This window comes from Entelurus aequoreus, linkage group LG01 (genome assembly GCF_033978785.1).
Source record: "Entelurus aequoreus isolate RoL-2023_Sb linkage group LG01, RoL_Eaeq_v1.1, whole genome shotgun sequence".
NCBI classification, from domain to species: domain Eukaryota; kingdom Metazoa; phylum Chordata; class Actinopteri; order Syngnathiformes; family Syngnathidae; genus Entelurus; species Entelurus aequoreus.
The window spans coordinates 101,639,649-101,665,135 of record NC_084731.1 but is presented as its reverse complement, the minus strand read 5'-3'; the positions used below and the strand labels follow the sequence as shown (position 1 = coordinate 101,665,135).

Below are 25,487 nucleotides of genomic sequence, written 5' to 3'. Positions count from 1 at the left end.
AACAAAACCAGGATTTGTATCGGGGATGCCTTTGAAAGATGGAGACGATTGAAGGCGGGGAAGATTTTTTCATCTGACGCCAAACTTGCTACGTTCCTCCTTGATAGCTAAGTCAGGCATTTACATTTTGTTATTACTTGTAATAAATGGAAATGGACATTTGGTATGTAAACTATATTGTCCAATACAGTCTATGATCTTGTCTAACAAAGACAGTATGTTCCTGCAACCAATGCTGAGCATGCTAGCCCGGTCAATGACACATGGAAATACAGGCTAACGGGGTAAATATATGCCCGTTAGCCTGTATGTCGAGGCGTCATCCAACTGACAGGGCAAAATATATTTTCGACAAATAAAAACTATGTGGATATGGTTGTGTCAGTGCCTATGTCCTTCTCAATATGCTGATACGCTGAGGAAATGGGTTCCAACATTAGCACGGCTGTCATCATGGCAATGTGAAACGTATGGAGACAGCCAAATAACATGATAAAATAATTCCTCATTGGTGTTTGCATATTGTGGACTACATGTACCAAGTTATATGGCAAGTTTTGAAACAGTAGCCTATAGACATACCTTGGTAAATGTCTCCTCTTTATAACCATTGCTAGCGTTGGTTGTAGTTGGTTTTAGTCTTTGTTTTCTGATAGTACTGACAATAACCATATGATTGCCATTTGTTGTGATATTGTACGCAGGCATGATGTACTTCTTCCTGAAAATAGCCTCATTTCTGTGTAAAATGTGTTGGTTAGAGATTTGTTATTGCCAAAACGCTTGTCTATTCAGCTATTATGATCCCAGCACCTCAACCCCTAGTAAGAGGCAGTGGAAGTTTGAAGTTCCTTGGATTAGGCTGCGTATCTGGCAATCTCAGTCAGGGAGAGAGGGAGAGAGGGAGAGAGGGAGGGGACTACAGAATTTTGACCGTGATTGCAGTACCATTTCTGGCCAGATTGTTACATATGGTTCCTTTAAGTACGTTATAAAGGTTCAGAAAAATTAAATGTTGCTGTGAAAGTTCAATAATAAGGTTGTTTGAGTGAAATTATGAATTATGAACACAACGTATACACCCTTGCAAAAAAATGCAAAATGCACTATTTAATATGTTTGTGTTTATGCTTCACTAATGAGAGTATTTGGCAAGCACCATTTTGTCCTACTAATTTCAGTGGCCCTTGAACTCACTGTTGTGTGGACTGTGACTCAACAGCTTTTTTTTTCCGACGCTGCCACAGAAAGACGTGTTTGATGCCACTCCTTCTTTGTCTCATTTTGTCCAACAAACGTTTTATACTGTGCGTGAATGCACAAATGTGAGCTTTTTTGATGTCATTGACTTATGTGGAGTTCTAATCAGGCATATTTACATGGCTGTTGCATGTCTGCAACCTAATCGATGCTAACATGCTATTTAGGCTAGCAGTATGTACATATTGCATTATTATGCCTCGTTTGTAAGTATATTTGAGCTCATTCAACATCCTTTACTTATATCCTCTGTATATTTAGTTTATTTTTCCATGTCTCGTGACACATTATCTGTATGTAAAATTGGCTGCATTTCTGATAGTTGTTTGTGTGCCATGTTGTTCCAGACCACAGCAAACATTAGCCAGCTTGCAAAGATTGTAATAAATGCATTAGAAGAAGACAGCCTGCCATTTCCTTTAACTTGAACACACACGTCTATACCTTTGGCCATTGGTCATTTCCAGGAGTTATTTGACCCTCTGAGAAGTTTCACTAATGTTTTCAAATGTTGTAAAAATGTGTAGAATAAATATTACATTTCAAAATTTCTGTCAACGAAGATTTGCGTCAGCCTGCGAGACATAGTCATTTTGATAGTAGGCTAATATAGCTAATTAGCCACTTACATCATGTGTTGCCTTCATTATAACATTTATATAAGACTTTTAAAGTCATTTTGATAGTAGGCTAATAAAGCTAATATAGACACTTAGATTATGTGTTGTCTTCATTATAACACTTATATAATACTTTTAGAGTAATTTTGATAATAGGCTAATATAGCTAATTAGCTACTATAGACACTTACATCACGTGTTGTCTTCATTATAACACATAAGACTTTTAAAGTCATTTTGATAGTAGGCTAATATAGCTAATTAGCCACCTTCGTCGTGTGTTGCCTTCATTATAACACTTATATAAGACTTTTAAAGTCATTGTGATAGTAGGCTAATATAACTAATATAGACACTTACATCATGTGTTCATTATATCACTTATACAAGTCTTTTAATTTTTTGCGGCTCCAGACAGATTACTTTTTTGTATATTTGGTCCAGTATTGATGGCTCTTTCAACAGTTTGAGTTGCCGACCCCTGGTTTAGGAGCCTAAAACAATATTAAATAAGTAATATTAAAGAGCGAAATGGGGCCACACAAAGTTTATAACTAGCTTTGAGCAAAAATACTTGAACAATTGTATGTTGCGTTGGGATTTCAATAGTAAGAATATTAAACATCTGCATGATCATGTTTGTAAAAGCAGATGTGTCAGTATGGGGTCTCATGACATCGTGCAGGGATAAGAGCAAAACTCACTTTTCACCCTGATTTCCTCCACTTTTGGGGTTTACAAACACTAGCAGGGGGTGAGTGTCCGGAACTGCGACCACCTGAGGAGACACTTTGTTCATCCATTTTGTGCACATATATTCCTGTAACATTCATTTTCTAGTCTAAATCAGCCCAAAATAATTGCCAAATGTACCTGTAGAATGTGGCCGTCAGGTGTCATGTTCAACAGGGTGGTGTCATGCTCCTTGATAAAACACAATCCCAACACTTGTTTAAGAAATGACTTATCAAATCATTAATTATTCATCGGTTGTTGTTTTATTACTGTATTTTACAGACTATAAGCCACTACTTTTTTTCCAACGCTTTGAACCCTGACGCTTATAAAACGGTGCGGCTAATTTGTAGATTTGTTATTAGTAGTGCTATGGCGACATCTTGTGGACAAGTTTGCTTACTGCAGGTTGAAAAAGGACTTCCCCTTTCATGCCTTGAACCGGAAGTATATCCCGTTTTGTCTACTGGTCATCCGTAGCGTTTGTACGCTTATGGATTCGTCATTCACCACTCCCAGCAACGTTTGTAAGTTTTACAATATGACTGAAACAATTCTTACATACTAGACCGTCCCATGTGGGAGGTCTGTACGTGCTATTGTAATGCAATCAAGCTAGCGTCGTTATCATTAGCTAATATGCTACCAGGTTTACGAGTATCTGTGTTGGTATCATTAACTTACAATTACATTCATTTTGTATTGTTTCAGTTTCACAAATTCCTCAGTAAATTCACCAAAACGTCACCGTGGAGATAACTGATTGGAGAGCAAGCTTGCGATGACTTCTGTTTTGTTTGATCAGTCGTTTGGAAACAATTAAGGTATGTAAATAAACATTTACAAAATCTTTCATACCAGTTGTAAGGAAGGGATAGTAGTTCTTTTAGAGTTGGGACACGATGGACAGATTCCGGCCAGAGAATCCTTTAATCATCTTTATTGCTGAAAGGTAGATGTGAATGTGTGTGGTTTTGTGTGTGTATGTGTGTGTGTGTGTGTGTGTGGTCTAAACAAATAGAGAAAAGAGGAAATATTACAATCCAATTATATACTCATTAATATGCAGCAATATACATGGATATGCATACATAATATAACATAATATAATATAATATAAAAGTGTGCATAACAACAACATATATACTGCATTTAACTATGTATGAACTTCCAACAAGTTTCTAAGCTTCAGAGCCATACATGGCGATTATGTGGTCTATGTCGCCATCTAAAGGCCAAACTCCGCCATCGCAGTTGCAATGACGTTAAATAAACTACACGTAAATGTAAACGCCGTCAACGAGACTAATTAGCTCTCAATCGACCCAAAAACAACTGATCTTAGCATACAATGCACCAAACATTTGCAGAAGTAGCAAGGCACGACAGTCAGTTCAAATGCTGTAACAGTATGTGACAAAACTTACATTTAGTCGTCAACGCACACAAGGCTGGCTGCCACCACTGATTGAAACCGGCTATTCTGACAAAGACGTGCTTTAAAGGGGAAATGACGTCACAGATTGACCTATCAACCTAAATGCATAGGAACATTACAAAACTGGTTAAAGGCACACAATAGGCTTTCGTACACAGCCGCCCCCAACTGTCCGTATGGCAGTTGAAACTAGAAGAAAGTCTATGAGGTAGTGTCCTCGTCATCAAGAGGTGGAAGCATGATCAGTCGGGCGACTGGGCGAAGGTAGGTGCGATTCTTCACTTGTATTCTGGCAGTCCAGACCCGTCCATCTGCTCCTGGATGTGTCTGAGTGATCCGTCCTACAGGCCACGATCCTCGGGGGAGTTGAGGATCCACTATCAAGACAACTTGACCAGCCAAAAGGGTCTTGCCATCGTTCCTCCACTTGTTACGTTCTTGCAGAAAATCCACGGCGGAAGGTGGGGATGAAGCACCAGCAACAGCCGCCCCATGAAGGGAGCTAGCTGTCTCTTGTAGAAGCTGTTTCCATGTGGAGAACTTACTGAAATCAGTAAGCTGAGTGGATGAAGCACAGGAAATAGTTCCAACGAAGGCGGATTTCCTCAGCTCTGTGGCATCCGGTTCCAGGTCAGATGTAGGCAAATTGGGCCACTCATTTTCTGGCAGGTGAAGGAAGTGCGGGCCCTTATTCCAGCGGTGCTCTTGGATCATTTCCCAGGTTGACCACTTGTCAAGGAGATCTGCAGGCTGGATCTGGTCGTCCCAGCCAAGGTTGGACTTCCACATATCTTGGATGAGCACCTTACACCGAGTGGTAAATGGTACAATGAATCCTAGGGGGTCATAAAGCTTGGCCAGGACACTGTAGACATTTCGAAGAGTGGCAGCTGATGATTCTGTTGTGTGACGCTTGAAACTCAGAGTGTCATTCAAACAATCCCAGCATAGTCCAAGAGTGGGTTCGTGGAGGTTATCACTTGCTTTGGATAACCACAGCTCACTAGTTGCTGATCGTGCATCAGGTGGTAGATGGGCCACAACTTCTGGCATGTTGCTAGCCCACTGTCGGATCTCGAAACCTCCCTTGCTAAGAAGTTCACGCAGAGTGTCAATGAGAGCTTTGGCTTCTTCAACCTTACTCAGACTGTGGAGGCAATTATCCACATAGAAGGAGTGCTCAACCACTTGCATGAGCAGAGAGTCTGGTGGCTCATAGTCCCTGACGTGCTGCTGTAAGGCGTACACTGCACAACAGGGGCTGCAGGTTGTTCCGAAAGGTAGGACCTGCCATTCAAGGATCTGCGCTCTAGATTCCCTTTCCATGTTCTGCCACAGGAATCGAAGGAGTGGTTTATCATGGTCAAGTAAGCGGATCTGGTGAAACATTGACTTGATATCCCCGCTTATGGCTATTGCATGACATCGGAACCGCAAGAGGACTCCAATCATAGTAGGGCCCAACGTTGGTCCAGGGAGGAGATGATCATTCAAAGACTGGCCATTGTAGGAGAAAGAACAGTTGAAGACCCCTCTGTCTTTCCCATTGTGGTGCACCATATGATGTGGTACGTACCACGACTCAGTACTCTTTGCTGCCTCCTCTGAAGGAATCTCAGCAACGTATCCTGTTTTGATAAGTTTGTCCATCTCTCTACGATAAGAGGTTGCAAGGTGAGGGTCTTTGGCCAACCTGCGTTCAATGCGGCGCAAGTTTGGCATTACAGCATCTGAAGGTGCACATAGCATAGTGCTTGGCTGGCGACGTAACAGGGGTGTCGCGTAGCGCTGGATACCATCAACAGGTACACGCTTAGAGTCAGTCTGTAAAAGAGAGAGACCTTGTTGGTCTTGCTTGGAACGAGATGCAATCTTCTCGCTGACGTAAGGGAGAGTATCGATCTGCCAGAGACGTTCCACATTCTTGAAAAGTTCGGTATATGGGGATTCAGTGGTAACGTGCAGACAGGAAGGCTGATGGGAAGATGCATAAATCACAGACGGACCTTGTAGGGACCAGCCTAGGTTGGTACAGACTGCTATGGGGCCGCCAGATGGGCCTGCTCGCACCGGCTCTGTAGGAGCAAGAAGCTGGGACATATCAGAACCTATGAGGAGTAGCGGTTGCGCTCGATGGATAGGCAGCAAAGGAAGGTCTTTGAGGTGCTCGTAGCGTTTTTGGAGGGCCGCTACTGGATATGTGTGCTGAGATAGGCTCAGATTCTCAGCTGTGAAGGCATTTTTAATCCAATACTTCTTGCTTGGCTTGAAGATGGGGGAGACGTGAAGGCTGACTGACGAACCATTGAGCACTTTCACTTCTTGTTGAACAGTTCTCAGGTGAAGGGTTTCAGGATGCTTAGCAAGTTGTAGTTGCTCTACTGCATAGGGGAGGATGAGTGTTCTCTCAGAACCATCATCGAGCACAGCAAATGTCTCTAGAGTGCGGTCTCCATTTTGTAGGAGCACTTTAACAACTTTCAGCAAAACTCTTTGAGGGCTTTGAGGCTGTTCCAGGTAGACTGTGGGTTTTTGGTTACTCATCATCAGGACTTGTTGAGATGACTCTTGGATCGTGTCATGCAGTACTGTGAGGTGCGTCTGTTTGCATAATTTACAAGGGCGTTTAAGCGTACATGCTGCAGCTTTGTGGCCACGACCGCACTTCCAACATCTGTTACCTTCTTGGATCCACTTATTGATCTCACTGGTATTCAGTTTCTTGAAGTCCAGGCATGAGTTGAGGTAATGTTCCTTACTGTTGCAAAATGGACAATAAGGACTAGGTTTAAAGGGTTTTGACTTTGTCAGATTGGTGCTCTGGCTGCTACCAGTTTCACCAGAACATAAGAGAATTGATGCTGTCCTTTGTTTGGGCCATGGACTATTATAATCCCTCTTGGCAGGAGGAGGCCCCGGGTTGTAGAGGTGAGTGACTCGGCTGGCGAGGCGCTTAGCTTGAGCTTTAACTTGAAGCCAGGATGCCAGGTCGGGCAGGGTGTAAGTTTGGTTGGTACCTGGCTGTAGAATGCCTCGACAAAGACAGTATTCCATAAATCCGTCTTGGTGAGCAGGAGGCATTTTACTTACGAGGCGGTCAACGTGAGAACCACATTTGAGCTCGCATCCAAGGGGTCCCTCTAAAGTCCGCAGCATACCAACTAAGGTCTGAACTGAGAGAGCAAAGGTGTCGAAAGCTTCTGCATCCCCCACTCTGATGGCTGGTGAGTTCAGGATAGCTCCTAGTTCACTCTGTACTAGTTGTCTAGGCTGGCCATATTTGTCTTGTAGAGCCCCTAGCGCAGCCGTGTACGGGTTTGGGTCATACATGAATGACTTGGCTAACTGCAGAGCGTTAGGGAGTTTGAGCTGATTCAGTAGAACTTGATATTTATATTGCTCGCTCAGGTGAGGATGACTATTCATCAAGTTCTCTAACGCCATCTTGAGTAGGGCGAAATCACTTTCCCGGCCACTCTCAAACCTTGGAAGTACTGGTTTGGGAATGCCATAGGATGTAGCGATCAGCGTCTCGATGCCCGGGTAGGACCAGGGTGGTGCTGCCGGGGCTGGAGTAGCAGATGGTAATGTGTATTGAACATACTGCCCAGCAGCAGGAGGAGGTGCACCAGCTGGAACTGGTGGTTGTGGTACAGAAGTTTGCATGGTTTGTGGCACTGCGGCTGCATGTGTCATTGTTGATGCATAACTAGATGTGGGAATGACTGGCATATGTTGACTTGTGAAAGACACAGATGCAGGAGTTGTAGTGGGGGCTACTAAAGTCGGGACACAAGTTTGTGCACCTTGCACAGGAATGGGAATCGTTGTCAATGGCTGTGTAATCGGGATAGCGGCAGCGGATTTCATTGGAGTTATTGATGGGAGCTGAAGCATGTCAGCAGCGGGCGGAGCTGACGTTGTTGACATTGCATCATCTTCAGACTCCGACAGGAAAGACTTGACAATACGGGCAATGTGTAAGTCTTTCTCCAGTTTCTTTAAGCGTCTGCGCCGTTCCATTTCCCTTGCCATATTCTCCTTGGCAAGGTGAGCATCCTCTTGTAGTCTTTGTCCTTCTTTAGCTTGTGCATCCAATCTCTTAGCCTCCAAGTCAGCTTTCCTTTCCTCCTCTATTTCTTGCTGTAGGTCAGCAAGCTCCAAACCTTTAATTCGCTCCTCTAGGGCAGCTGTTTGAACATCCGGAATATTTTGGAGCAGTTGAAGCCCATGCGATCGCCGAGAGGATCGACGTGAAGAAGCAGATGACTGGTACTCTGACGCACTCCTAGCTCTGGTTGGCCTTGCTTCACCGTGTTGTCCTACTGGTAGTGAGGAGATTTGGGCAGCAGGCAGTTGAGAGGGAAGGAGGGTGACATCGTAAGGGGCCAAATGCTGTGGTAGTCGAATGTCTCTCTTTGGCCTGACAGAGGGCTGGTGATCAGCAGGTGATGACTCCATAGTGTCTGATGGTGGAACTCTATCCGGCTCGAAGGACCAATGTAAGGAAGGGATAGTAGTTCTTTTAGAGTTGGGACACGATGGACAGATTCCGGCCAGAGAATCCTTTAATCATCTTTATTGCTGAAAGGTAGATGTGAATGTGTGTGGGTTTGTGTGTGTATGTGTGTGTGTGTGTGTGTGTGGTCTAAACAAATAGAGAAAAGAGGAAATATTACAATCCAATTATATACTCATTAATATGCAGCAATATACATGGATATGCATACATAATATAACATAATATAATATAATATAAAAGTGTGCATAACAACAACATATATACTGCATTTAACTATGTATGAACTTCCAACAAGTTTCTAAGCTTCAGAGCCATACATGGCGATTATGTGGTCTATGTCGCCATCTAAAGGCCAAACTCCGCCATCGCAGTTGCAATGACGTTAAATAAACTACACGTAAATGTAAACGCCGTCAACGAGACTAATTAGCTCTCAATCGACCCAAAAACAACTGATCTTAGCATACAATGCACCAAACATTTGCAGAAGTAGCAAGGCACGACAGTCAGTTCAAATGCTGTAACAGTATGTGACAAAACTTACATTTAGTCGTCAACGCACACAAGGCTGGCTGCCACCACTGATTGAAACCGGCTATTCTGACAAAGACGTGCTTTAAAGGGGAAATGACGTCACAGATTGACCTATCAACCTAAATGCATAGGAACATTACAAAACTGGTTAAAGGCACACAATAGGCTTTCGTACACCAGTATATATATATGAAGCCTATATACCAGTATGTAAAAATCTTTTTTCTTCTAAAATTTGGTGGGTGCGGCTTAAGTCCCGGTGCCGGTTGAAAATGGACTTCCTGTTTCATGCCTTGAACCGGAAGTATATCCCGTTTTGTCTACTGGTCATCCATAGCGCTTCTACTCGTATGGATTAGTCATTCATCACTCCCAGCAACGTTTGGAAGATTTACAATATAACTAAAACAAATTTTACTTACTAGACCGCCCTATTTGTGAGATCTGTACGTGCTATTGTAATGTAATCAAGCTAGCGTCATTAGTATTAGTAAAATGCTAACCGGTGTACGAGTGTCTGTGTTAGTATCATTAACTTACAATGGCCTTCTTTTTGTATTGTTTCAGTTTTGCAAATTCCTTAGTAATGTCATCAAAACGTCACCGTGGAGTTATTGATTCTGTTTAGCTCAGTAGTCCCCAAAATCCAGCCCGCGGGAAGTCCTAATTTAAAAATATATATATATATATATATATATATATATATATATATATATATATATATATATATATATATATATATATATATATACAAACCCCGTTTCCATATGAGTTGGGAAATTGTGTTAGATGTAAATATAAACGGAATACAATGATTTGCAAATACTTTCCAAGCCATATTCATTTGATGTTCAAACTCATGAACTTTATTTTTGACACGATGTCGAATATTTCCAAAAACAATTTGAAATGTGCACTCGTCAGACCACAAAACACTTTTCCACTTTGCATGAGTCCATCTTAGATGATCTCGGGCCCAGAGAAGCCGGCTGCGTTTCTGGATGTAGTTGATAAATGGCTTTCGCTTTGCATAGTAGAGCTTTAACTTGCACTTACAGATGTAGCGACGAACTCTATTTGGTGACAGTGGTTTTCTGAAGTGTTCTTGAGCCCATGTGGTGATATCCTTTAGAGATTGATGTTGGTTTTTGATACAGTGCCGTCTGAAGAATCGAAGGTCACGGTCATTCAATGTTGGTTTCCGGCCATGCCGCTTACGTGGAGTGATTTCTCCAGATTCTCTGAACCTTTTGATGATATTATGGACCGTAGATGTTGAAATCCCTAAATTTCTTGCAATTGCACTTTGAGAAACATTGTTCTTAAACTGTTTGACTATTTGCTCACGCAGTTGTGGACAAAGGGGTGTACCTCGCCCCATCCTTTCTTGTGAAAGACTGAGCATTTTTTGGGAAGCTGTTTTTATACTCAATCATGGCACCCACCTGTTCCCAATTAGCCTGCACACCTGTGGGATGTTCCAAATAAGTGTTTGATGAGCATTCCTCAACTTTATCAGTATTTATTGCCACCTTTCCCAACTTCTTTGTCACGTGTCGCTGGCATCAAATTCTAAAGTTAATGATTATTTGCAAAAAAAAATGTTTATCAGTTTGAACATCAAATGTGTTGTCTTTGTAGCATATTCAACTGAATATGGGTTGAAAATGATTTGCAAATCATTGTATTCGTTTATATTTACATCTAACACAATTTCCCAACTCATATGGAAACGGGGTTTGTATATATATATATATATATATATATATATATATATATATATATATATATATATATATATATATATATATATATATATATATATATATATATATATATATATATATATATATATATATATTTCTTTTAAAAAAAAGTAGTTATTTTTTCAAATCCGTCCTTTCTAATCCATTTTCTACCGCTTGTTACTCTTGGGTTCTCCAAGCCGCTCAGGCAAATCATATTGTCTAAAAATGCATTTTCCCATCGATAACGTGACATCATCGCACTGCAGTGTCGGGCAAGTGCGCGCTCTTTCAGTCAGTCTACCCCAGGGCAGCTGTGGCTATGAAAGTAGCTTACCACCACCAGGTGTGAATGAATGATGGGTTTTTAACATGTAAAGCGACTTTGGGTACTTAGAAAAGCGCTATATAAATCTCAGGTATTATTATTATTATTATTAATTAGTGCGCGAGGAATATATATATATATACACAACCCGGCCCCTGGCCAAATTTTTTGGACCCAATGCAGCCCCTAAGTCAAAATGTTTGGGGACCCCTGGTCTAGCTTGTGCAGCTAGTGGGTCCATGACGATGACTTTTGTTTTGTTTGATCAGCCGTTTTACTGCTGCGTTACAGACAACGTTTGGAAACAATTAAGGTATGTAAATAAACATTTACAAAATCTTTCGTACCGGTGTATATGTATATGTATATATATATATATATATATATATATATATATATATATATATATATATATATATATATATATATATATATATATATATATATATATATATATATATATATATATATTATATATATATATATATATATATATATATATATATATATATATATATATATATATATATATATATATATATATATATATATATATATATATATATATCCATTTTCTACCGCTTGTCCCTTTCGAATACATGCACACATCTCTCTCTCTCTCTCTCTCTCTCTCTCTTTCTCTGTGTGTGTATGTATGATATATATGCAGCCTATATATGGTATGTAAAAATAATTTTTCTTCTAAAATTTGGTGGGTGCGGCTTAAGTACCTATGTGCTCCATAGCCCAGAAAGTACGGTAATTATGCGTCCATAAAAAGCAGCATAAGATAGTGTTTTACCTTGGAGTCTGCGAATATGGCCCAAGGAGGGAGTATGTGATCTTTGAGGGGTCCAAGGTCGCAGGTTGACAACCCGGAGAAGACGCACTCTTCATGGCGCTTAAAGGGGAAACGCAAGGTTGCGTGAGCACTTTTGTCATTCTTTCTTCAAAAAATGCTGACGCGTCGTTCTCACTATTTCATGACACCACGCACAACGCCGTCCAGTTAAAGTTTTAATCTTCTTTTGGCAAACTTGACACTTGGAGGCGCTGCGGTCGGTTCGGACCCAGTCGTGGCACGGTACCTGAGTATGAAAGAAAAGTTCAACAGGGGTCAAGCTGAAGGAAAGGTTAGCGTACCCTGAGGTGTGAATCAGTAAACAATTCATGCCTTCATCGGATTAAAACCTGAATTGTTTTGAGGGCCACATTTCCTGAAACCTTCCTTGCCTGGTATTCTCATTTAGTATGCCAATGAAAGGATTTTTCATAGAGTAGGGGAGGGATTCATATAGCCCCTTTCCTGGAAGAGGAGGGGTTACTCAATTTGCAATGCAGTCTGCTGAAAATAATGGAAAGCGCCAATCCACATTGCAACTGATGCTGTGGTCAAAGTTAGAATTGCCACAAAACACTATACAGTGTTCCCTCGCTACAACATGGTTCACTTTACACTTTTTTCTTTTGTGTGTGTGTAATTTTTACAGTGTTGTATGCTTCTTTTTTTTTACAGTGTATGAATGCGCATTGTGTTCCGCGTCCTGATTCGCGAAGGGACTGTAGACCAAGGTCAATCAATCTTCATACAGTGCAGAATGCATACTGTGGTGGCGGATATAATCCTGAACAAGTTTTTAATATGGATGAGAAAGGCTTATTTTGGAAACGACTGCCCTCTCGCACCTTAGGATTTAAGGTCTAAAAAGATTGTGTGACTCTGGTTATGTGTGGAAATGCTGCGGGCTTTATGATAAAACCCGGTCTTATTTATAGGTAAAAAAAATCCTAGAGCCCTAAAAAACAGGTTTCTATCTTTAGCTTCATTCTTTAATACGGTAGTGTACTCTGCTTATTTTTTTTTAATCCACGAAGGTTTGAACTTAGAGAGTGTTTAAACTAGAGAAATGTGAGAAAATGTTAATGCCTGTCTGAGAAAAGTTTATAAAGTGTGTGGTTAGGGGGTTTACAGCCTTAAAACATTTATAAGAAACGAAAAAACATATACTGTACAGTACTGTAAACGAAAAAACATAATAAAAAAACGTCCTGTAAATGAAAAATATAGTGTAAACCAAGGGTGTCGAACTTGTTTTCATGGGAGGGCCACGTCGAAAAGGGCCGCTTGTACCAGTGATTGTAAGAATATAAAAGTATAATCGCCTCATTATATTATTGCCTATGCACTTGGTTATTTGATTTTTGTACTTACAAATTGATGGATAACTTGCTTTGAAATCGTAAGTTAAGGTGACAAGCAGATATTTAAGTATTTATTGTTATTTTTACAAACTGTCATACGGTATATCCTAGGGTTGTACGGTATACCGGTACTAGTATAGTACTGCGATACTAATTAATCGTATTCTGTACTATACCGCCTCTAAAAAGTACCGGTCCCCCAAACCCCCGTCATCGCCACGTTGTGTCATTGATGGTTTTAGGAGCAGAGGAGCATGTTCGGCAGCGCGCACACACAGAGTACTTACAAGCAAACACAGTGTGTAGACAGAAAAGGGAGAATGGACGCATTTTGGTGTAAAAAGTAAAGATAAAGGTGGCGTTATAACACTGAAACACCCTCAGGAAGAGGTGCTTTAAGACATGGCTAGCCAGCTAGCAGCTAACATCCATCTGCAGTCAGCAGTGTTTTAGCTACTTCTAAATCACTAATCCTGGCCTCCATGGCAACAAATAAAGTACATTACTTACAAGTATCATTATCACTGGAGCACAAGGAATAGCTAAACATGCTTCACTACACACCGTAGGAGGATACGATAGCTCACCGGCGTCACAATGTAAACAAACGCCATGGGTGGATCTACACCTAACATCCACTGTAAGGATACCAAGTAAAGGAGCGTATCTAGTAGATACTACTATGATTATATCAATATTTTTTGGCATCACAAAATTTTCTTTCGTTTTAAAAAAATTCACATTAAGTTTATAAATTCAGAAAATATGTCCCTGGACACATGAGGACTTTGAATATGACCAATGTACGATCCTGTAACTACTTGGTATCGGATTGATACCCACATTTGTGGTATCATCCAGAACTAATATAAAGTATCAAACAACAGACGAATAAGTGATTATTACATTTTAACAGAAGTGTACATATAACATGTTAAAGAGAAAGTAAGCAGATATTAACATTAAATGTACAAGTAGATTAATAATCAATTTTTACAGTTTGTCTTTAATAATGTTGACAAAATAATAGGTAGATAAATGACACAATATGTTACTGCATACGTCAGCAGACAAATTAGGAGTCTTTGTTTGTTTACTTACTACTAAAAGACAAGTTGTCTAGTATGTTCACTATTTTATTTAAAGACAAAATTGCAATAAGAAACATATATTTAATGTACACTAACATTTTTTGTTATAATAAAGCCAATAATGCAATGTTTTGTGGTACCCTTTATTTAGAAAAGTACCGAAAAGTATCAAAATACATTTTGGTACCGGTACCAAAATATTGGTATCGGGACAACACTAGTATATAATAATAAGGGGTGCTAAAAAATAATAATTTTTTAATCACATTCCAATCCCGATTTTTTTAGTAATTTTCAAAAATCTATTTTTGTATTTTTTTTGACGAATTAAAAAAAAAAAATGTTTGGCCATCTTCATGCTTCGTTGGTGCACGTATGTGTCATACGTCAGCAACCAAAAGGAGGTTTTGTAACCTGTAAGCTGTTTTGTTAAGGTGTTGTTATTATTATACCAAATAATACATTGCAAAAATCAGTTTGAATCGAAAATCGTGTTGAATCGAGTATCGATTATGAATCAAATCCTCACCCCAAGAATCAGAATCGAATGGGGAGGTGCCCAAAGATTCACACCAAACACAATTGAATATTTGTATATACATCAAAGTTTAAAACATATGAAATTTCCTGTATCCCATACATTGTTTTCTGTCACAATGGAAACAATGAAAACATTTAGTAAGAAAGATTAAGTATCCACATTATTCCCAGGCTTATAAATTAAATGACGTGTCGGCCCCCCCGGTCTTGAGTTTGACACGTGTGGTGTAAACGAAAAATATACATAATGAACGAAAACAAATTTAAAAAACGGGGGGAAAAAATCAACTTCTACTACACGGAACGTAACCCCAGCTTTAAACGAGGCACCACTGTACTGCCATCTGGCGGCTAAAGTGGACAACGCACCCCCCATAATTTCTCACGTTTCATGTGTCGGGTAAATTGCGACAAATTCCTTTCCTACTGTACCTTAAAACGTTTTTCACCAAAGTGCGATGTCACAGATGTTCTAAATACAAATGTGTTCAGTGTGGCTGATCATCTGTTAAAGTGAAGTGAAGTGAATTATATTTATATAGCGCTTTTCTCTAGTGACTCAAAGCGCTTTATATAACGAAAACCAATATCTAAGTTACATTTAAACCAGTGTGGGTGGCACTGGGAGCAGGTGGGTAAAGTGTCTTGCCCAAGGACACAACGGCAGTGACTAGGATGGCGGAAGCGGGGATCGAACCTGCAACCCTCAAGTTGCTGGCACGGCCGCTCTACCAACCGAGCCATACCGCCCCAAAGTACCAACATCTTACTTTTGTCCTAAATTGTGGCATTACGCCTGCCGCAGTCCACACCTGTGGGAAAAACATACTTGGTAGGTGAGTCTGTGTCAAAGTTGGTGGTCTTCTCACCCTAAATTTATGTGCAGCGCTGACAAACGTCGGAGCGCAGGGTTCACGACTCTTGTTGGCACACTGACTGTGGACAGTATACTTGCAACCTGAGGGCAGAAAAAATGAGAGAAAATATTACTAAAATAGTCTTTTTTGTACAGTATTTGTACGTTAAAATAAAGAAAGTGGGATTTGCAATATTAACTATGAACAATAAAACACTGAATATTAACAACATAGGAACGTCGCGCCTCTTTTACGTCTCAGACCAGCTCCTCCATAGACATCTTTGACAAACAAGCAAAACAAAACAAAAAATGCAAAGTGTAATAAATACCCACAATATGATATATTATCACTTTTATGCAGAAATTTGTTGTAAAAATTTGCTTCCACATCTGTTTCTGACACACGTGTTTCGGGCTGACCGCTCTAAAAACAAACCCTGCCCACTCTGGTTTGTTCCTTGTCTAAGCTGCTGTGACGTAGAATAGCTCCTATAACACTCAAAAGCGCAGATTTCAACCATTGAAATACTTTCTATAGTTCAAGACTTGCGGTCATTTAAAAACAGCACTGCACATCATAATGGCAGCGACAATTTTGATGTTAAAGGTCTAAAAAATTTACGTAGAACGTGCGATGGGCCGGATTGAAAATCTTAACGGGCCGCGTGTGGCCCGCGGGCCGTATTTTGCCAAGGTCTGTCCTAAATGATTGGTCAAAATCCCCTCCCGTGACAACAGGACGCCATGTTTGCTACCAACTTGAAACTGAGTCGGTCATAATCTTCTGAGTTGGCAAACCGCATGCAAAAACGTGAAGAACCTTCTGATTACTTGGCACTTGGTGAGCAAACTGGCCCCCCTTGGATTCAGTACCCCCCTATGCAACTGGCTGCTTGACTTCCTCACAGACAGACCCCAGTCTGTGAGAGTGGGCAACAACACCTCCAGTGCCATCTCCCTGAGCACCGGCTCCCCCAGGGCTGCGTCCTGAGTCCGCTGCTGTTCACGTTGATGACCCATGACTGCTGCACCAGGTACACTACTAACCACATTGTGATGTATGCGGACGACACGACAGTAGTGGGCCTCATCCGTGACAACAACGACATGGACTACAGGGAGGAGGTGAAACATCTGGTTGACTGGTGCAGAACCAACAACCTGGTCCTGAACGTCGACAAGACCAAGGAGATCATCGTCGACTTCAGGAGATACCAGTCCAGCCACACTCCACTCTTCGTCAACGGCACTGCGGTGGAGATAGTAAGCAGCACCAAGTTCCTGGGGGTGCAGATATCTGACAATATGACCTGGTCCCTACACACCGGAGCTCTTGTAAAAATAGCTCAGCAGCGCATGCACGTTTTGCGTCGGATGAAAAGAGCACAGCTCCCTCCCCACATTCTCACTACATTCTACAGAGGCACTATAGAGAGCCTGCTGACCAACAGCATCTCTGTCTGGACTGGAGCCTGCAATGCCTCAGACTGGAAGGACGGTGGAAAAGATCATCAGGATCTCCTCTTCCTCCTATCCAGGAAATAGCAAAAAGCCGCTGCCTGACAAGGGCTCAGAAAATCTGCAGAGACTCCTCTCACACCCACCAAGGACTGTTTTCACTGCTGGACTCTAGAAAGTGGTTCCGCAGCCTCCGTAGCAGAACCTCCAGGTTCTGTAACAGCTTCTTCCCTCAGGCCGTAAGACTCTTGAACGCATCATAATAATCCCCTCAATTCCCCCCAAAAATGGATTAACTGGCTGGAATATAAAGACAATATAACATACATCCATAAACGTGATGCATATGCAAAAGTGCAATATACACTGTATTGCCAAAAGTATTTGGCCACCTGCCTTTACTCACATATGAACTTGAAGTGCCATCCCATGGAATTGTCCAAAATGTTTTGGTATCCTGGAGCATTCAAAGTTCCTTTCACTGGAACTAAGGGGACAAGCCCAACTCCTGAAAAACAACCCCACAGCATAATTCCTCTTCCACCAAATTTCACACTCGGCACAATGCAGTCCAAAATGTAGCGTTCTCCTGGCAACCTCCAAACCCAGACTGGTCCACCTGATTGCCAGATGGAAAAGCGTGATTCATCAGTCCAGAGAAGGCGTCTCCACTGCTCTAGAGTCCAGTGGCAACAAGCTTTACTTCACTGCATCCGACGCTTTGCATTGGACTTGGTGATGTACGGCTCAGATCAGGCCTGGGCAATTATTTTGACTCGGGGGCCACATTTAGAGAAAACAATGTGTCTGAGGGCCGGTATATCTATTTTTAGGAACACTAATACAAAACCTCACAATAATGTCTGATTGAATGCTAAAAACGTTATGACCGCATTAAAAAACGTAATGGAATTTTACATTTTTCTATGAACGATAAAACACTGAATATTGACAAAATATGAACGTCACACCCCCTTTTGATCGACATATTTTACAATCAAGTGAAACGCAACAAAAATGCAACTTACAGTTAAATATGAACGCGAAGGGTACAAAATAAACCCACCGACAATATGATATATCTGATATATCACTAAGCTTTAGAACTTTGTTGTGAAAATCTCGCTTCCCACCCACACTGCTTGGTGCCTCGTCTGAGCTGCTGTGACATAGATTACCATAGTAACTAATTAGATGACAATAGTAACTAATTAGATTACCATTGTAACTAATTAGATTACCATAGTAACTGGCATATCATCCCAAAGCGCAGATTCCAACCATTGAAATGCTTTGTATAGTTGAAGACTTACGGTCATTAGAAAACATCACTGCACATCATAATGGCAGCAACACTTTCCATCTTAAAGATTTAAAAAAATTATTTGGGAATGTCCGGCGGGCCAGATTGAAAAGCTCAACGGGCCGCATGCGGCCCCCGGGCCTTAATTTGCCCAGGTCTGGCTTAGATGCAGCTGCTCGGCCACGGAAACCCATCCCCAAGAAGCTCTCCGCGTACTGCACGTGGGCTAATTGGAAGGTCACATGAAGTTTAGAGCTCTGTAGCAGTTGACTGTGCAGAGAGTCTTTGCACTATGCGCGTCAGCATCCGCTGACCACTCTCTGTCAGTTTACGTGGCCTACCACTTGGTGGCTGACTTGCTGTTGTTCCCAAACTCTTCACTTTTCTTATAATAAAGTTGACTTTGGAATATGTAGGAGCGAGGAAATTTCACAACTGGATTTGTTGCACAGGTAGCATCCTATGACAGTCTCCATGCCTAAGTGCTTGATTTTATACACCGGGCCAAGTGATTTAGGGCGCCTGATTCTCATCATTTGGATGGGTGGCCAAATACTTTTGGCAATGTAGTGTATTTATCTGTACAGTAATCTATTCATTTATATCTGCACCTTATTTCCCTTTTATCCTGCACTACAACGAGCTAATGCAAGGAAAATCAATTTGTATCTGTACTGTAAAGTTCAAATTTGAATGACAATAAAAGGAAGTCTAAGTCTAAGTCTAATTAGCCGACATCCAAGTTTGTAAGGACTCACAGTTGCAGCTGAGTCCCTGCTTCCTGAGTCCGAGGAGCATGTTCTCGCACACGCAGCAGTACGCCGGTTTTGTGAAGTTCTTCAATCTCCAGATGTGCTGCCCATCCTTCTCTGGTACCTGTGGAGTGAGCGTGAGGAAGCCACGCCGTCGCGGGTGAGAGTTACCGAGGTAAATATTGCGCAATGTTCGGGCGTCACCTTCAGCCCGAGCAGAACGAGTAGGGGCACATTGTTCATGCCTCCTTTCAGCCACTCGTCCAGCGTGACCGTGCCGCTGTTGTCCACGTCGATGGCCCGGATCATTTCCTTCAGCACCTGTAGTCCAGAAAATGTCACGACCATTGTAGAAGGAAAGATTCCTGAACCACAAGGCGCAGCACGTACAGATCTGAGCTCGGTCACGTCCCAGCCCAGGTAGTCCGCTGCTCGCATCATCTGGTTGATGATCCGGTCCACTTCCTGGTGGGAGGACAAACGCTCCATATTGTGAGTATTTCAGGACTAAAGTGCTCTTTTTAAACTGCTTCTTTGTCCGCCATCTTGGTTTGAAATAAATGCCAGCGTGGAAAACGAGGTTTTGGAGACACTTACTGAGCTATCCAGATGTCCGTTGCCATCTTTGTCATAAAGTTTGAACGTGACTGAAAACGTGAGACAGAAAGCGTTTCAATTGACATGACACGTTGAAATTAAAATGAAACAAGTCATTTAGAACGGGGGTCTCGGAAAATAGTTAATTGTAATAAATTGCTCTTTTTTTTAAATTTAAAACGTAATACAACTAACAGAGTTCCTTTTTATCCAAATGCTTTTTAAATATTATACAGATCAATACACTCTTTCAATGATTTTTATAAAATGCAACACGAAACTCTTATCATTCTCACATGACCGTTATTAGTTTCTCGTACAAAACCCAAAACCAGTGAAGTTGGCAAGTTGTGTAAAAGGTAAATAAAAACAGAATACAATGATTTGCAAATCCTTTTCAACTTACATTCAATTGAATAGACTGCAAAGACAAGATATTTAATGTTCAAACTGGAAAACTTTATTATGTTTTGCAAATATTAGCTCATTTGGAATTTGATGCCTGCAGCACGTTTAAAAAAAGCTGCCACAAGTAGCAAAAAAGACTGAGAAAGTTATGGAATGCTCATCAAACACTGATTTGGAACATCCCACAGGTGAACAGGCTAATTGGGAACAGGTGGGTGCCATGATTGGGTATAAAAGCAGCTTCCATGAAATGCTCAGTCATTCACAAACAAGGATGGGGCGAGGGTCACCACTTTGTAAACAAATGCGTGAGCAAATTGTCCAACAGTTTAAGAACAAAATTTCTCAACCAGCTATTGCAAGGAGTTTAGGGATTTCACCATCTACGGTCTGTAATATCGTCAAAAGGTTCAAATAATCTGGAAAAATCACTGCACGTAAGCAGCAAGGCTGAAAACCAACATTGAATGCCCCGTGACCTTCGATTCCTCAGGCGGTACTGCATCAAAAAGCAACATCAGTGTGTAAAGGATATCACCACATGGGCTCAGGAACACTTCAGAAAACCACTGTCAGTAACTAGTTTGTCGCTACATCTGTAAGTGCAAGTTAAAACTCATTTATCAACAACACCCAGAAACGCAGCCGGCTTTGCTGGGCCCGAGCTCATCTAAGATGGACTGATACAAAGTGGAAAAGTGTTCTGTGGTCTGACGAGTCCACATTTCAAATTGTTTTTGGAAACTGTGGACGTTGTGTCCTCTGGACCAAAGAGGAAATTAACTATCCGGACTGTTCTAGGCGCAAAGTTGAAAAGCCAGCATCTGTGATGGTATGGGGGTATGTTAGTGCCCAAGACATGGGTAACTTACACATCTGTGAAGGCACCATTAATGCTGAAAGGTACATACAGATTTTGGAGCAACATATGTTGCCATCCAAGCAACGTCTTTTTCATGGACGCCCCTGCTTATTTCAGCAAGACAATGCCAAGCCACGTGTTACAACAGCGTGGCTTCATAGTAAAAGAGTGCGGGTACTAGACTGGCCTGCCTGTAGTCCAGACCTTTCTCCCTTTGAAAATATGTGGCGCATTATGAAGCCTAAAATACCACAACAGAGACCCCGGACTGTTAAGCAACTTAAGCTGTACATCAAGCAAGAATGGGAAATAATTCCACCTGAAAAGCTTAAAAAATGTGTCTCCTCAGTTCCCAAACGTTTACTGAGTGTTGTTAAAAGGAAAGGCCATGTAACACAGTGGTAAAAATGCCCCTGTGACAACTTTTTTGCAATGTGTTGCTGCCATTAAATTCTAAGTTAATGATTATTTGCAAAAAAAAATGGAGTTTCTTAATGTGAACATTAAATATCTTGTCTTTGCAGTCTATTCTATTGAATATAAGTTGAAAAGGATTTGCAAATCATTGTATTCTGTTTTTATTTACCATTTACACAACATGCAAACTTCACTGGTTTCGGGTTTTGTAGATCAATACACTCTTTCAATGATTTGTATTAAATGCTACACTAAACTCTTATTGTCACATGACCATTATTAGTTTCTTGTATTCTGTTTTATTTCCTGTCCACTGCACTTCTTTTTGTTTCCACTTCCTGTTTTCCTCCATTTTACTCCGAGCGCTGGCTCCGTCACCTTTTTGCTTTGTACCTCAATCTGCCGTAGCTTTCTCTACCTACTCAGTGGCCTAGTGGTTAGAGTGTCCGCCCTGAGATCAGTAGGTTGTGAGTTCAAACCCCAGCCGAGTCATACCAAAGACTGTAAAAATGGGACCCGTTACCTCCCTGCTTGGCACTCAGCATCAAGGATTGGGGGTTAAATCACCAAAAATTATTCCCAGGTGCTGCTGCTCACTGGTCCCCTCACCTCCCAGGGGGTGATCAAGGGTGATGGGTCAAATGCAGAGTATAATTTTGCCACACCTAGTGTGTGTGTGTGTGTGTGTGTGTGTGTGTGTGTGTGTGTGTGTGTGTGTGTGTGTGTGTGTGTGTGTGTGTGTGTGTGTGTGTGTGTGACAATCATTGGTACTTTAACTATACTTCCTGTGCACTCCCCTGCTGCACCATTTCTGTTTTTGTCATTAAGTACATTTTACCTGCCCTTCGCTTGCCGTCTCTGCATCCAACACTGAAGCCAGATCAAGACAGTAGACGATAAATTACTTTTCTAAAGTTTTGAATTCTACAATTGTAAATAAACTAAGAAGTTATGTGTGGTTAGTGTATTTTTAAAGTAATTTATAATCTTAGAAGACAGATGCCAATTTAATTTGCCATGCAATCTTATTTATATGTATCTCATATCAAAACTGAGGCAGATACTTTTTTTTCCCATAACAAAAATATTTGTTCTTGTAACTTTTTAATAGATGTATTTTATCCGTTATCTTCCTTTGTCATTTTCTGATGATTTAAAAATGGAATAGAGGAATAAGACAATGACCCCCCCAGGTCAGATTAGAAACACCCCTGATTGAGAAGCAAACCAACATTCCAGCTTCTCCCGAGGCTGCCCGTCCTCCAGCACTGAGAAGTAACAGGACATGTCGCGGAGAAGCACCCCATCTGGCAGAGACACAAATAGCAAGAAAAATGGCTCCTGATATGGAAAAAGTCAACATTATGAAGTTTTCTAAGAGCATTGAGTCCATTGCAACTGAACTGTTCATAAAAGTGTTAGAACAAGGTTTCTTAACCATAGGGCCAGGGCCCATTGTTCGGGGCCGCGTATAGAAAGAATATGGCCCACTCCGTTTCAGGTCGGTAGCAAACATGGCGTCCTGTTGTCACGGGAGGGGCTTTTGACCAACATTTAAGAGACCCTCTGGCCATACTCTCTCCGATTGGTCAAAAGCCGCTCATGTGACAACAGGACGCCATGTTTGCTACCAACTTTGAAACCGAGTTGGCCACACTCTCTCCATACACCGTGCTGCCATTGTTGGGCCGTGAGCGCCCCCTAGAGGGCTGCCCAAAAAAATATTGGTTTCTCAGGCCTCAGTTGTAATACACTTTTACACCACTTGTGGCAGTAATGACAATATCAAATAAACAGAAGAAGTCTGGAGAAGTTTAAATGCAAAAAATATGACTAAACTGGTGAAAATTAATTTGTATTTGCACTTAAACTTTATTGACAGATTTTTCTTTTTTTGTTACCATTACTGATGAAAAAGTTCAGTTAGGAAACATATTCATTATTCATTTATTTTATTTATTTCAGAACATAACCATTTATTTTTCGTCAGTTATTCATGACTCCCTTATTATGGAGTATATTTGATTAGTACTTATTTTTCCAACCAGCCTGAGGTTTATGTGTCAAATAACACACGCTTGCATAGCACTTGACAAGGTTGTAAACTGTAAGTAGGTTAGATATCATTATTAAATACCATTAAAATCAAGAGTGGGATTACTAATTCAGTGTTAATATTCCAGTGGGCCCCTCTGTAGCAAACATGGCGTCCTGTTGTCACGGGAGGGGCTTTTGACCAATCATTTAAGAGATCCTCTGGCCATACTCTCTCCGATTGGTCAAAAGCTGCTCATGTGACAACCGGACGCCATGTTTGCTACCAACTTTGAAACCGAGTTGGCCACACTCTCTCTATACACCGTGCTGCCATTGTTGGGCCGTGAGCGCCCCCTAGAGGGCTGCCAAAAAAATTTGGTTTCTCGGGCCTCGGCGGTACTCAGTTGTAATACACTTTTACACCACTTGTGGCAGTCATGACCATATCAAACTAACATAAGATGTCTGGAGCTAAAGTCACAGAAGTTTAAGCGCAAAAAATTATGACTAAACTGGTGAAGATGTATTTTGATTTGTTATTAGTTATTTTATTGTATTACTGATTAAAAAGTTTAGTTCGGAAACATATTCATTATTAATTTATTTTATTTATTTCAGCACAACATAATACATTTTTTGTTAGTTATTTATGAGTCCTTTCTTATGCAGTATATTTGATTCATACTTCATATATTCATACTTTCCAGCCAGCCTGACCTGAGCCTAAGGTTTATGTGTCAAATAAATAATGATTTTTGGGATTAACACATGCTTTCATAGCACTTGACAAGGTTGTAAACTGTAAATAGATTAGATCATAGATCTAATTATTAAATGCTATTAAAATCAAGGGTGGGATTACTAATTCAGTGTTAATATTCCAGTGGGCCCCTCTGTAGTGGAAAAGTTGGGCTTTGAGGTCTTAGAAGATGTTTTGCCTTTCATCCGTTCAATCATCATTTCATGCTCTCAAACTTAAATAGGACAGCTGTAGTCTGAGAGGATGGTGCTGGACCTATTGTATTTATCCTCTCAGGTTTTATGCAACACAAAGAGTGATTCCACCTGACAGAGGCCTCACTCTTAACAACTGTCGGAGCAAAATCTATCTTGCGGGGGTTTTATTTCTGGCATGACACGTCCCCAACCCAACAGATACATACTGTATGTTGGACCCAGCACCATCCTCTCAGACCACATGTGTCAAACTCAAGGCCTGGGGGCCAAATCTGGCCCGCCACATTATTATATGTGGCCCGCCAAAGCCTGGAAATAATATGCGTTAATAAAATGTTTTCTCACTAAATACATTTGTTATTTCCCAGACATTAAAAATCATGTACTGCATGCAATTGCATATCTTCTAAAATTCAATATTATCAAAATCAAAATATATAATCATGTATTCCAAAATAATTTTTGTTAAAATAAAGAAATACTGTACTTAAATATCTGCTTGACTTATGATTTCAAAACAAAGTATCAATCAAATTGTAGACTGTAAAATTGACAATAGATTTTACGGTTAAATTCCACCGACTGAGTTTTTTACCATAAAATCAAATTTGGTACTGTTTTTTTCCAAAAAAAACATTAAAACAAGACTGACAGCTGTGTTGCATGAATTTTACCTCGAAAAACAGTGGTTTTGTTTCTCCATTCCATTCCATTTATTCCATTTGTTTATATGCTGTAAAAAACTTAAAAAAAACACTGCTTTTATTGTGAAATTCTGGTGACTGAACTGGAAGTTTTTAAAGTAAAATTTAAAGATTTTTC

At 40.8% G+C, this 25,487-nt stretch overlaps 1 protein-coding gene across 4 annotated transcripts in view; it reads right to left on the bottom strand.

Moving 5' to 3' along the window:
• The window catches only part of LOC133660616 (diacylglycerol kinase alpha-like), a 44,540-nt gene that overhangs the window by 10,680 nt on the left and 8,373 nt on the right, over positions 1-25,487 (bottom strand). For 2 of the 4 annotated variants that reach the window (XM_062064190.1, XM_062064185.1), the window contains 10 exons: positions 22,904-22,978; positions 19,985-20,034; positions 19,778-19,852; positions 19,592-19,708; positions 19,394-19,511; positions 15,885-15,973; positions 12,160-12,270; positions 11,985-12,083; positions 2,754-2,804; positions 2,585-2,658 (listed from right to left, as the gene is read on the bottom strand). In XM_062064190.1, the coding sequence (XP_061920174.1) occupies positions 2,585-2,658; positions 2,754-2,804; positions 11,985-12,083; positions 12,160-12,270; positions 15,885-15,973; positions 19,394-19,511; positions 19,592-19,708; positions 19,778-19,852; positions 19,985-20,034; positions 22,904-22,978 (859 nt within the window). Of the gene's footprint in view, positions 1-2,584; positions 2,659-2,753; positions 2,805-11,984; positions 12,084-12,159; positions 12,271-15,884; positions 15,974-17,738; positions 17,803-19,393; positions 19,512-19,591; positions 19,709-19,777; positions 19,853-19,984; positions 20,035-22,899; positions 22,979-25,487 lie in introns of those variants that run through there. The other 2 variants (XM_062064196.1, XM_062064202.1) reach the window with 2 other exon arrangements.